At 34.3% G+C, this 12176-nt stretch overlaps 1 protein-coding gene across 10 annotated transcripts in view; it reads left to right on the forward strand.

Moving 5' to 3' along the window:
* PARD3 (par-3 family cell polarity regulator) overlaps positions 1 to 12176 on the forward strand; it is a 669864-nt gene that overhangs the window by 449448 nt on the left and 208240 nt on the right. For 4 of the 10 annotated variants that reach the window (XM_058297689.2, XM_071215434.1, XM_058297690.2 and 1 more), the window contains 3 exons: positions 2267 to 2418; positions 3444 to 3488; positions 9042 to 9269. In XM_058297689.2, coding sequence (XP_058153672.1) covers positions 2267 to 2418; positions 3444 to 3488; positions 9042 to 9269 — 425 coding nt within the window. The remainder of the gene's footprint in view (positions 1 to 2266; positions 2419 to 3443; positions 3489 to 9041; positions 9270 to 12176) is intronic. The other 6 variants (XM_058297693.2, XM_058297694.2, XM_071215435.1 and 3 more) reach the window with 2 other exon arrangements.

Below are 12176 nucleotides of genomic sequence, written 5' to 3' on the forward strand. Positions count from 1 at the left end.
AGAAGGAAGTCCTGTGTCTTTCTAATCTGCCATCTTCCCAGAAGTCCCTTTTCGATGGTCTTAATGACAGCAACCACTCCTCCCCAAACTCCTCTCCCACTCCTCACACACAGACACAAAAGTACAGTTCACTTATCTGTTAATTCCACAGATGTTCTCTTGGAAAATTCTCACCTGTTATTTGGGCCCTTGAGAATCTTCAGCTTTTCTTTTCTTTCTTTCTTTCCTTTCTTTTTTAAAAATTCTCTGGTTGAAACATAAATTTCATGCAGGCTTGAGTGTTGTTTTATTTTTAAAATAGCTTATCTTTGAATGAGTTTTTTGGTTAAATTTAGAGGGGCAAAGTACAAGATAAAGTAAAAACTGATTTGAAATCTGCAAATGTGCTTACGTTTATTGCTGCAGTCTATCTCTTTCTAAGAGTGAAAGCAGCAACAGAGAAAGTAAGCATTAGATATTTGCAGTGTTCATCTTAGGCACAAAAGCTTTGAATTACTTCACGATGGGAAATAGAGAAGGTGTTCGTAGGAATGGGACAGTTTTGTGCCTGATCAAGCACTGCATAGGTGAAAGTGAATGAATAACTGGCAGGGATAGATTGTTGCATTAATTTCCCAAAGAGGGGTTTGTAAAACAGAGAGGACTTGTGTGAGTTTGCTGTGGGGAATGTGGGGTAGAGCAAAGAATATGAATGAAGGGTTATCCAAACAAGAATGACAGCTGTTCTGAATCACAGCAGAAAATGTAAGCTTTTCCAGGCTGACAATATCTCTCTAATCCTTGATGAAAATGTTATGAAAACAAAAGGGCAATAAGAGAGGATTAATAACTGGAATTTTAATAACATTTGGGGTCAGGATATGGTTACATTCTTGAAAGAATCAGCTGGCAGTTCTGCATTCTAACTTGTTAAATATTCCTAGTGCGCTATGCATTGTCTGAAATTAGTTTAATGGGTATATTGATAGAGAAGAATTAATTATGGCATGATTTAAGAATATTTAGTTATTTAAAGACTCTTATTAACTCACAAACTCATTTGACATTTTCAATTGTGTTGTTTACAGTTCTCTGCACAATTGTGAAAGGCTAAATATGTCAAATGGCTAAACTTTTAATTTGTTAACTAATAGCACATGCTCTTTTCAATCCATTAATTGATTTAGGGAACATTGACAATAATGTTTTTAAGGGGGGAAATATGGGACAGCAAATTCTAATCTTAATGACTCCATAATTCAGAAGACAGAAAATTAGTTTAAAAAATCTGAGATGGCACCATCTCATTCTCAGGCTGGTTGGTTAGTTAGCCATGGAGGATGTCCTACTATGTGCCAGGTAGGTAGCGGGGCTCCACTCTGATCTAGGAAAGCTAGTGAATTTATGTGCATGGTGTGCCTAACACATGAAAAATCCCTTTTCATAGTATGGACTGTGCTCCTAACACCTGGTTGAGCTTTAAGAAATGTTCACAGATTTTTACAAACAGGACTAAAGAAAATGGAACAATTCAGAGTTTCTCCACCACTGTTACCTGAGAAGCAAATCAAAATTTTTCTTGTTACTGATTATTCACTATAAACTTATCTGCATAAGCCACTGTGCCGGTTCATCTGTGCAACCACAGCATCTCTTTCATATTTCTGGTTTATTATTTTTCTTATAGACTCGTAAAGAACCAGGGATCTTTTCTTATTTATTTTTGTGACCTTGATATCAATATATTTCTTCTCACTTGATTAAATATTACGGAGAACCTATATCCTCATGAAGTCAGCCTTAAAGGGATTTTTAAAAATCTTTTTTCCCCCTTGAAACACAACACAGGGATATATGAAAGGGCCAAAAGACATCCTTTTTAAAACTTCAGCTGAGATTCATGTTGTCACTTGTTTGCCCCTCATATTTCTATATATGGTACAGCAGGAGTCCTCCAATATTCAATTCTTCCAGTGTCTTGAAAGTATGAGGCCCATTTTTAAAAATAACAATGTATTATCAAATAGAAGAAATTGGGGAGGGAAGTAGAGAAGGAAAGGCTCACATGGAAAAGAAGTACTGTAAATCTAAATTGATTTTGTATGTTTCTATCACCTCCGGTACAGCCACACTTTTTTTTTAATGTACTATATTTGTATTAATTTAAGGTTTTATAAGGAATATGCATATACATACACAGTCTCACGCAGATGTATGTGAAATTTGCTAAATTGGTGTCTTCTGTTTTTAAGAAATATTTTTCTATTTATCTTTCTTTTCATAACAGCTCTTTGAGTCCAGATGTTGATCCAGTTCTTGCTTTTCAACGAGAAGGATTTGGACGCCAGAGTATGTCAGAAAAACGCACAAAGCAATTTTCAGATGCCAGTCAATTGGATTTCGTTAAAACGCGAAAATCAAAAAGCATGGATTTAGGTAGTGAGTACAATCTCCATGAATCTTTATCTAAATAAGGTTTAGATGCTTTCAAGATAAAATTGATGGTCCCAAACACACGTCTGTTTACTTTAAGAAATAAGAGGAAATAAATGTGAAATGTGGCCATTTGGCAAAAAATTGTATTTCTTTGAGTTTGAGATACCATATTACTCATAAGTGGCATGTTTACATTCTATGCAATATGTTAATATATGTGTTTTCTTATGAGAAAAGAAACAAACACATGTGCATATCACGCTATAATCATGTATCTGTATAAAGAAATAGGATAAGTTTGAACATGTTGACTGTTTAAATGAATTTCATTGAGATAACATTTGGTAGGCTGTGGGATTTTTAAAGAAGGAAAAATTTTGGAGAGAAACCATTATCTCAATCCATGTCTAGAATGTGGTTACTTCATGATATCTTCCTTTCATTGCTATTCTTTAAGTTTATTTAATACAAATGCTTATGTGTTGATAATTAAGGCATTTAATTGAAGTAATAATTGGAGAGCATATTTATTGTGGAAAGTATTTGGAAGCAAATGAGATGAGGAAAATAATCAGTTTTTCAATCAAACACCAATCAGGTAGTATCTCTCTTTAAATCCAAATCCACCAAAATAGTACATAAATTAAATTGAATGATTTCAAAATCCTTTGTTAATCAACTGTAACTTATTTATGCTGTTCTCTGGTGGCTGTTTGTACTTCAAGACTAAAAGCATTAATTTATCACATGCGTAAAAGAAAAATTTGGCGATGACTTGCCTTGGCTAATGATGATATGCTAACATATAAATAACCCACGTGCCTGTGAGATGAAATGACTGGCATATTGCATGGAGGCACTGCTTTTTTTTTTCTCTTTGTGATTATGAACGTTTGCCTGATGTTTTATATTATTTGCATGAAATATTACCTGAGAATTGTCACCTAACTGAAAAGCCCTGGGAATAGTAAGCATGTTGGGCTGTGGGGACTAACTGGGCTAACCATTCTACATTTACCTTTTAACAGTAGCTGACGAGACTAAACTCAGTACAGTGGATGACCAGAAAGCAGGTAAGAATGGACAGTTAGGCTGTTGCCATAGAAACCGCGGGCCAAGGAGCTTATCACAATTATAGAGCTGTCAGTCATATTGCATGTAAACATAAATATCCCAATCTCGCATGGATGTTTTCATTGTGGGAAATCAAATTGTATAAGAACAGAAAAATTGTATGTAAAAGAAATTTGACATTGTAAAATATATTAGATGGAACTATAGTGTCGTGCTTCAAAAATCCTAAAACAGCCTAGATTTTCTTACTTCATTATATTTATGCAGGAATGTTCGTGACTTTTTTTTAAAATCACAATCCTGGAAACATGATCTCTTATCATAGACCTGTAAATTTTTAAGTCTATTTGATTTCTAGATTAACATCCAAGAAATGATCTTCAATCTGATGATTTTTGATTTGAAGATTAATAGTACAAATATAAATATTTTCACAGAAGGACAGCATCTGGTGTTGCTATCATTAGTAACTCAGAAACCTTAGTGTTTTTTTTTTTTTTTTGCATTCAAAAATTAGCTCATACTTAACCTGAGTTGGATTTGGCTATATAATGAGTATTGTTCCTTATCTTAACTTTGTGATCCTATTTTAAAGCCTTTTTACTATTTAATGCTTGCTTCTAAAATGCTGCCTAAATTATTCCTTAGAAACAATGAATTCTATTGAACTAAAATTATGGTAGGTTTTTCCTTTTGTGTTATTGTATGAAAACAATCAGAGGAAAGTTTTTATGTGTAATTAAAATAATGTGCTTTGTGCAATTGAGCATTTATGATTTATTATTGCAAATTTGGAATAGTGTTTTAATTATTCTAGGTCCAGTATGATGTACTTACAGCAATTGGCACTAATTATCTTCAATTCACCTGTTTAACCTGCAGTAGTAATTCGTTTTAACCTGCTTGAAAAGTGTGTACCCCACATACATATGTAAAGATTATTGTAGACATGGCCATGTTATCATATTCTGTAGAGTAAATGATAGATTGCAAACATTACATCTGATCAATCATAGAAGTAATGTACCGCGAGGCAATTAACTATAGTCTCTGCCTCTACTAAGTAGTTATTTCCCTTTTCAAATGTAAAATTCTGAAATTCTGAAGTAGGTTTATAGAAAAACATTACTTGATAGTTTACATAGGTATACGGCGATTAGTTTTTGGAGTTAACGGTATTCACTACTTTCAAGGAAGTAACCCGTGACAAAGCCAAAGTTCATTAAAGAAACCACGTTGATTTGCCCAGGTTAAAAGGCATGACTTTATGTACTATACCAACTGGGTGAAAGATTGAAAAGAAAGGAACAATTTATTGCATTTTTAAAAACTAATGACACCCAAATTTTAACTGCAATCATAGATAATTCTCATGGCATTAAGGCAATCTTAATAATCTAATTGAATGATTTATTTTTAAATGTTAGATGCCAGATTTTTAAAAAGCATTTTTTCCCCCACAATATGCAATCTAACTGAATTACATTGAAAAAACTTGGGGCAAAAATTTCTGACACAGAATCCAAAGTTCCCTTGGGTCTTATTTTTAAATCTCTATGAATCAAATATCTAAAGTAGATCTCTTTCCTCTCCCAATATTATACAGGGAACAAATTTTCACTTATTTTTCTTCACTTTGCTTGAATTTCCAAGAATATTTGATTTTACAATATAGTTCAAAGGTTTTCGGTAGAGTTGTAATGGCATTTTAGCACAGATCATCTGTCTCTCCTTAAGCCTTTCATAATGAAAATTGAATTCCATTTCTCTTTGCCCCTTGCAAAGGCATCTTCCATTTTTTTTTATTTTTATTTTTTTAAGGAGAGGGATATTAGTAGACAGTAGTAGAAAAATAGATGTAGGGAAATAATTTGATTATAATTTTGCCCATTATTTCTGGATTTAATGATCTTGTATGATAGTTTGAGTGGTAAACTTTCTGAAAAAAAAGCACAAACAAGAAGAGACCTGAGTTCTTAATTGTTTAATCCTTCAAAAAATAAAAATATACAAAGTATACTAATGACCCAAAATATTTATATTAAGAGCTTTAAAATATTGTTTTAAAATTAAAATATTGATTTTTTTGCACGTAAATAAAACTATATAATAATCTTTTGCCCATACTTTAGAGAAGGCATTTTCAATTATTCATTACTGGTAAATGGTAAGTTTCTATAATGTTAGGCATCTCAGGAACCATAATTTAGGGTATGTTAATATATCACTTAACAAAACCTTTGTTAAATTTTCTGGCACAGTTTTAATACTTCAGAGTATGATATTGCTGTTATAGATCAAGGATCAGCAAACTTTTTCTGGAAAGGGCCAGAGTAAATATTTTGGGCTTTGTGGGCGGTATGGTCTGTTTGTTAATTCTGATGTTGTAGTGAGAAAGGAGCCCTGAACAATGTGTAAACAAATGGGCATGATTTTGTTTCAGTAAAATTTTCCATATTTGGCCAATGACTGTAGTTTGTTGTCCCCTTATTTAGTGATATTTTTACCATTGTGTTTTCATCTCAAACTTGCTCAGAGATACTCAATTTTTCATTCTTTCCTTCGTTTTGGTTTGCAACTCCACTTTTTAAAAAAATGTATTTATTTATTTATTTTGAAGAAACTTTAGATTACATAAATGTTACATAAAAACTACAGGGGACTCCCATATGCCCCCTGCCCCCCCCTTCCCACACATTCCCCCATTAACATCATCCTTCATTAGTGTGGTACATGTTACAATTGACGAACATGTATTGACGCATTGCCACTAAGCATGGATTATAGTGTACATTATAGTTTACACTCTGTCCCATGCAATTTTGTAAATTATGACAAAATGTATAATGGCCTGTATCCATCATTGCAATGTCATGCAGGAGAATTCCAGTGTCCGGAAAATGCCCCCATATTACACCTATTTTTCCCTCTCCCTTCCCTAAGAACCTCTGGCGACCACTGCCTTCACATCAGTGATAAAAGTTCTTACAGTCCTAGAATAACAATAAGTCCATAGTAGAAAAATAGTAATTCTACTTTAGTCCATTGTTCATTCCCCAATCTTGAGGATTTGGGGATAGTGATGCCCACTCTGCCTCTAATTGAGAGGGGACTTAGACCCCATGGGGCAGCTGGATGGATCTCTCTTGCTTGCAGTTGCAGATGCTCTCTGTTCCTTGGAATGGGAGTTGAGGGACACTCAATTTTAATAAGTAGTCCCATGCCATCTCTGAAGTTCATTTATAAAGCTTTCAGTGCTTTGAGTACATTAAGTCAAATCTAGCTAGCCTTTCCTAAAGGGATATATACATGTTTTTCCCATTTTTTTACTTCCAATAATCATGAAAACGTCACTTACATATATGTATTTATTACTTAGTGATATATATGTCTTTATGTACCCAAGCAAGCACAACCTATTTGCCTAATAATGTTTATAGAATCCAAATCCAGTTGCTAAATTGTGAAAATTGATAGATATAATTTATTTAGAAAACTACCTTCCTAATTCTAGGAAGAACAAAGGTATCTAAATGTCCATGTCCAGGGAAGATCTATCCCCATTCTTCTTGATTCCTCGACTTCTTACTTTTTATTTAGTTGTTTGGATTGAAATTCATTTTCCTTCCTGTGACATGACTTTTATGAGCACGTAGTAAACTAACTTGTCAAAAAGTATCAAGAGAAAAAAATAAGATTGATTATCCTTGAAAGAAATATTTCATGTGAACTTTTATCATAAAATCATCAAATATATAGAAATCTCCATTGTGAAAGCTAAGTAAATTCTCCTTTTTTCTGAAAAAAAAATTACAGAATATTTCTTCATTGCAATCATATTTCTGCCTATATTATACTTCAACATATTTACTTTAACTTAAAACTGCTACCCCATTGTGAAAATTTGGGGAAAGATATAAAATGAAGGAAACTTAAAAAGATGATTCTTATTTTGATTCTCTCAATTTAATTTCTGTCCTGCCTTATCCTCTGAGGCATGGAGAACTCATGTCATAACTATTCGTGTGCTAGGTAATAACATGACAAGGCTACTCTTGTATTCTTGCTCCATGTGTGGCCTGATGATGAACTTATTCAGATCTCCCTCTTCGCCCATTTTTTTTTCCACCTGTTTTTTATCAGTGTAAGTGAGGAACTATTCTATGGCTTGTATTGCCCTGGTGGTAGTTCAAAGCTGGTATTTCTGTTCTATACAGGCTAAATTAGTCTCTCTCTGAGTGCCTAGTAAGGCAGTGATGGATGAGTCTGCCTCACCTTGTTAAAGAAATCAGGTTTTTTTGTTTGTTCTTTTGGTTTTGTTTTTTTTTAGGTACCAGGGACCAGAACTTGAACCTGGGACCTCATATGTGGGAAGCTGGCACTCAACCACTGAGCCACATTGGCTCCCCTGAGTTGGATTTGTTGTTTGTTTTGCTTGTTTTTTTGTTTTTTAGGAGGTACCGGGAACTGAACCCAGGACCTCCCATATGGGAAGCAGGTGCTCAACCGTTTGAGCCACATCCGCTCCCCAAGAAATCAGTTTTGATTGCCTTGGCAATAGGCTTGGTAGTCTTGGCACTATCTCACATTTCCTGCTCTAGATCCTCAAAAGTAGAGCCAAGATTTTAATTCCCTGAATCCTCACCTGCCATCCTAGTGAAATCTTCCTGGTAATTGCCTATTCCTCTTCCATCTGTTTATCACCTGTTTTTCCAAGACCTGAGATATAACTACACCTATCCAGCTCTTTAGTCTCCCCTCTTTTACCTCTCTCTTAGAGAAAGCCCGGATGTAACTTCTTTCTACTCAAATCCTGTATTGCTCTTTCCATAGAACATTAATATTTTCTCAGAATTTCATTTCTACCTGGTACCACATTGCTGTAATTGTATCGTGACATATAATCTCTTGTGATGTTGTTTCTTATTGAGGGGTGTGAATCATCACCATAGTTAGAAAGACACTTGGCAAAGCTCAATGAATATTTACTTTCCATTGTAAATAATTTTAAACTGTCAAAAAATGTTTTCAATTAAGTTAAAAACACTCCCTATTGGTTGCTTATGTCAGCCTACTCATCATCTCTTCCTTTCAAATGAGCTTCTGCCTTATTCTGGCTCTTTTAGATTATTTTGGAGCAAAATTATTTGTAAAACTTAATCCATTGGGCTAAAAATGGAGAATAACAACTTATTTTTACTTACTAAGTTCTATACATAAAGGGACTTTTTTAACATAAAGGTAAAGGTTTTGATTTTCAGAAAAGTAAATAAGATATTTTTAAGAAATGTTTTTACAATTAGTATTTTAAATGTTTTTTTTAATTGAAGATAGGGAAAATAGAACAAATCTAATATAAATTTAAGAAAAATTAGAATGAGTTGCTGTTATTTTATTTACTCTTTGACTTCCTTTTCCATTCTTATAACTCATCATTGAGCAAATAATTTTGTAATTACGTTCTTGAAGTTTTCCATAATTTGTAGATATGCAGGTATGTAATTTTTTTGCCAATAATTCTAACTAACCTTTTGTGTTTGTAAACCTCCAAGGTTCCCCCAGCAGAGATGTGGGGCCTTCCCTGGGCCTGAAGAAGTCAAGCTCTTTAGAGAGTCTGCAGACAGCAGTGGCTGAGGTGACCCTGAATGGGGATATTCCTTTCCATCGCCCCCGACCACGGATAATCAGAGGAAGGGGATGCAACGAGAGTTTCCGAGCTGCAATTGACAAGTCTTACGACAAACCTGCAGTAGATGATGATGATGAAGGCATGGAGACCTGTAAGTTTATAATGACTGAAAGAATAGCAATTATAAATGGCTGTACACAGCAGTGGTTCTCAAAGTGTGCTCCAGTCAATCCTGGGAGATTCCCAAGACCCTTTATGGGGATCCATGAGATCAAAACTATTTCCATAGAAATACTAAGGTATTATTTGCCTTTTACTCTCATTCTCTCACAAGTAGTGTAGTTTTCTAAGCAATCTATGTCATGTGCTATTATAATAGGTTGAATGCGAAGTAGATATGACAATCTGTCTTTTCAGGCAGATACTAAAAAGATTTACAAAAATTTAGAACAGTCATTTTTCTCACTATTTAGTTTTCATAAAAATATTTCTGTTAACATGAAATTGGTTTATTTTTTATGTATTAATAAATACTTGAGAATTTTCTCAGTTTTATCTGAAAATATTGATAAATATAACCCACATTAAAAATGATATTTGGAGTCCTTAATATGATTTTGGGTATAAACGTTTGAAAATCACTGGTGAATAGTATGTTCATGATGTGATGTCTCCAATGAATAAACATACTAGTCTATGATTTTATAAGCTTACCTTTTTTTTTCTTGATTTTGTTTTTAGATTTATTTTTGCTTTCCTTCAATGAGAGAAGCAAGATGTGTTTGTGTATGTGTGCATATACTGCCAAATTGAAAACTATTTTAAGCCAATATTATTGGAAGCCAAAGGTTAATTGAGTGAGCAATATGTTTTCTATGGTATAATGAGAAAAAATTTGCATTTATAGATATGTACAAATATACACTTCAAACAAGTTCTCTTTAGAGTTAAACATTTATGGTATAAAAATATTCATTCTATTTAAAAATAAAAACTCTACTAGAGTATTTACTTAGAAGAGAAAGGGGTTAAGAGTCCTAATAGTAAAATTTGTTCACTAATTTAGTTTGTTTACAACTACTAATTTACATTTTGGTTTTTTAACCTCGGCTGTGACTCTACCTATGGAACAAGACACATTAAGAAAGCAGTATTTTGTCACTCTCAATCTTTGTGAAAAAGGTAGGAGGTCACAAGCCTAAAGTTAAAGCAGAGACTGGAGATAATCTATGTGGATTTGGTTGATTATAAATTTCTGCAATTTAACTGGGTGGACCCCTCCTATCACACATAGCTAAGGAAGATTGTGGTGAGGGAGAGGAATTTTAAATAAAAAAGATCGAGTCCTGAGGAAATTGAAAGCAAAACTTCATAATGTTTGCCAGTAACATATAAGGTATTAGGAAAGGTGAATATTTTTTTGCCAAAATGCAACATGCAGAGCTAGACTTAGGAAAATGATTGCTCCCTTCTTGACTCCCTCCCCTGCCTAATTCTCTCTCTAAATCTGGACAGTTTCTTCACTCTGACCAGCCAATGATTTCAAATATATGCAGCCCCTTCTTGCCAAATGAAGAACATATTTCCTCTTTTTACTGCCAGACCTAGTCTCCAGGAACCTGAGTCAGAGAAGCATATAAGTTTTCTCCTGTTTTAATGATGTTTCCTTACCATCCTAGCAATATTACATGTGCATCCCTTCCTGGGTAAAAACCCTAATTCTTGTACCTCTTCTCTCTGTCTGTCCTGGGTATAGATTGAAAAGAGATACAGTATTTCAACCCCTTAATAATTTTCTTTTTTTTTTTTTTTAAGCTTCTACAATTTATGATGCTTCTGACCTTTTTTCTTGTTCTGGTTAAAGTGTTAGTTCCCTTATTTATAAAATAAAGTTTCCTCCTATAATATGTCACCACTTTAAAATGGAGACGGAATACAGGTTAGTACAAGATAATATTCTTAATTCTATAGGTATCACCTCCAGAATTCCCCATCAGTGTAGACATCTCAACTTGTACCAATATACATTTTTTTTTTAATCTAATTGGAAATAACAGATTTAAGTGTATTAAGACTTCTTCATTAAGGACTCAAATAGACAAATAGAAAATGCAAAGGTAAAATTATGGGTAAGAGCTGGCCAAGGCATTTATGTCATTTGATGTGTTATACCTACAGCCGTAAGATACCATACTTTTCAAAAACTCTACTTTTACTTATTTTTTTCAGACCTGTCTGCTAAACTCTGGATATGGCAAAAGAATGGCATCTATTGTAAATTTCATATTTTCACAATTTGAATTTTGAAATTGAGTGGAATAGAGTGGAATGAGCACGGCACTGAGATACAAATGATTTCCATTCTAGTCTAGATTCTCCCGACTAACCCACGGGAAGTCCTTGAGCTTTAATTTCTTCACTTATAAATCTGAAGATGTGAATAACTAGATCATTGTGACCTGTAGCCAGCAGTTTCCTCAGTGGTTTTGGTGGAGGAGGGATAGGAGGTAGGGGCAGGGCCGGCAGACTTCAGAAAGACTACCAGCTTCCTCACTCATCCTGTTGCCACCAGTGTTTTGCTTCAATAGTTGTTTCTTTTTTAAAATCCCTTTTATTAGAATTCTTCATACGTTTTAACTTAAACAAAACTTGCATTTTTTAAGGGAAAGTTTGGGATGCTCTGGTCCAACTGTGAAATTCTATAATTCTTTATACCCCTTATCTGATTTTACCATGGCTGCTGTAACAAAGTACCAAAGACCGGGCGGCTTTAAAAGACATTTATTCTCTCAGTTCTGGAAGCTCAGTCTGGAATCGAGGTGTTGGAAGGACGGTGCTCGCTCTGAAGCCTGTAGAGAAGAACCTGTCCTTGGCCCTGGCAGTGGCGGCAGTCCTTGGTGTCTTGGCTTGGTGCTTACCTTCGTCTCTGAGACGGGGCCATCTTCTTTCCGTGTGTGGCCTTCTGCCCTCCTGGGTCTGTCTGTGCCCACTTTCCTCCTCTTATGAGGACTTGTCTTGTTGGATGAGCACCCACCCTAGTCCAGTTTGGCCTCATTTT

This window comes from Dasypus novemcinctus, chromosome 5, assembly GCF_030445035.2.
Source record: "Dasypus novemcinctus isolate mDasNov1 chromosome 5, mDasNov1.1.hap2, whole genome shotgun sequence".
In the NCBI taxonomy this organism is placed as follows: domain Eukaryota; kingdom Metazoa; phylum Chordata; class Mammalia; order Cingulata; family Dasypodidae; genus Dasypus; species Dasypus novemcinctus.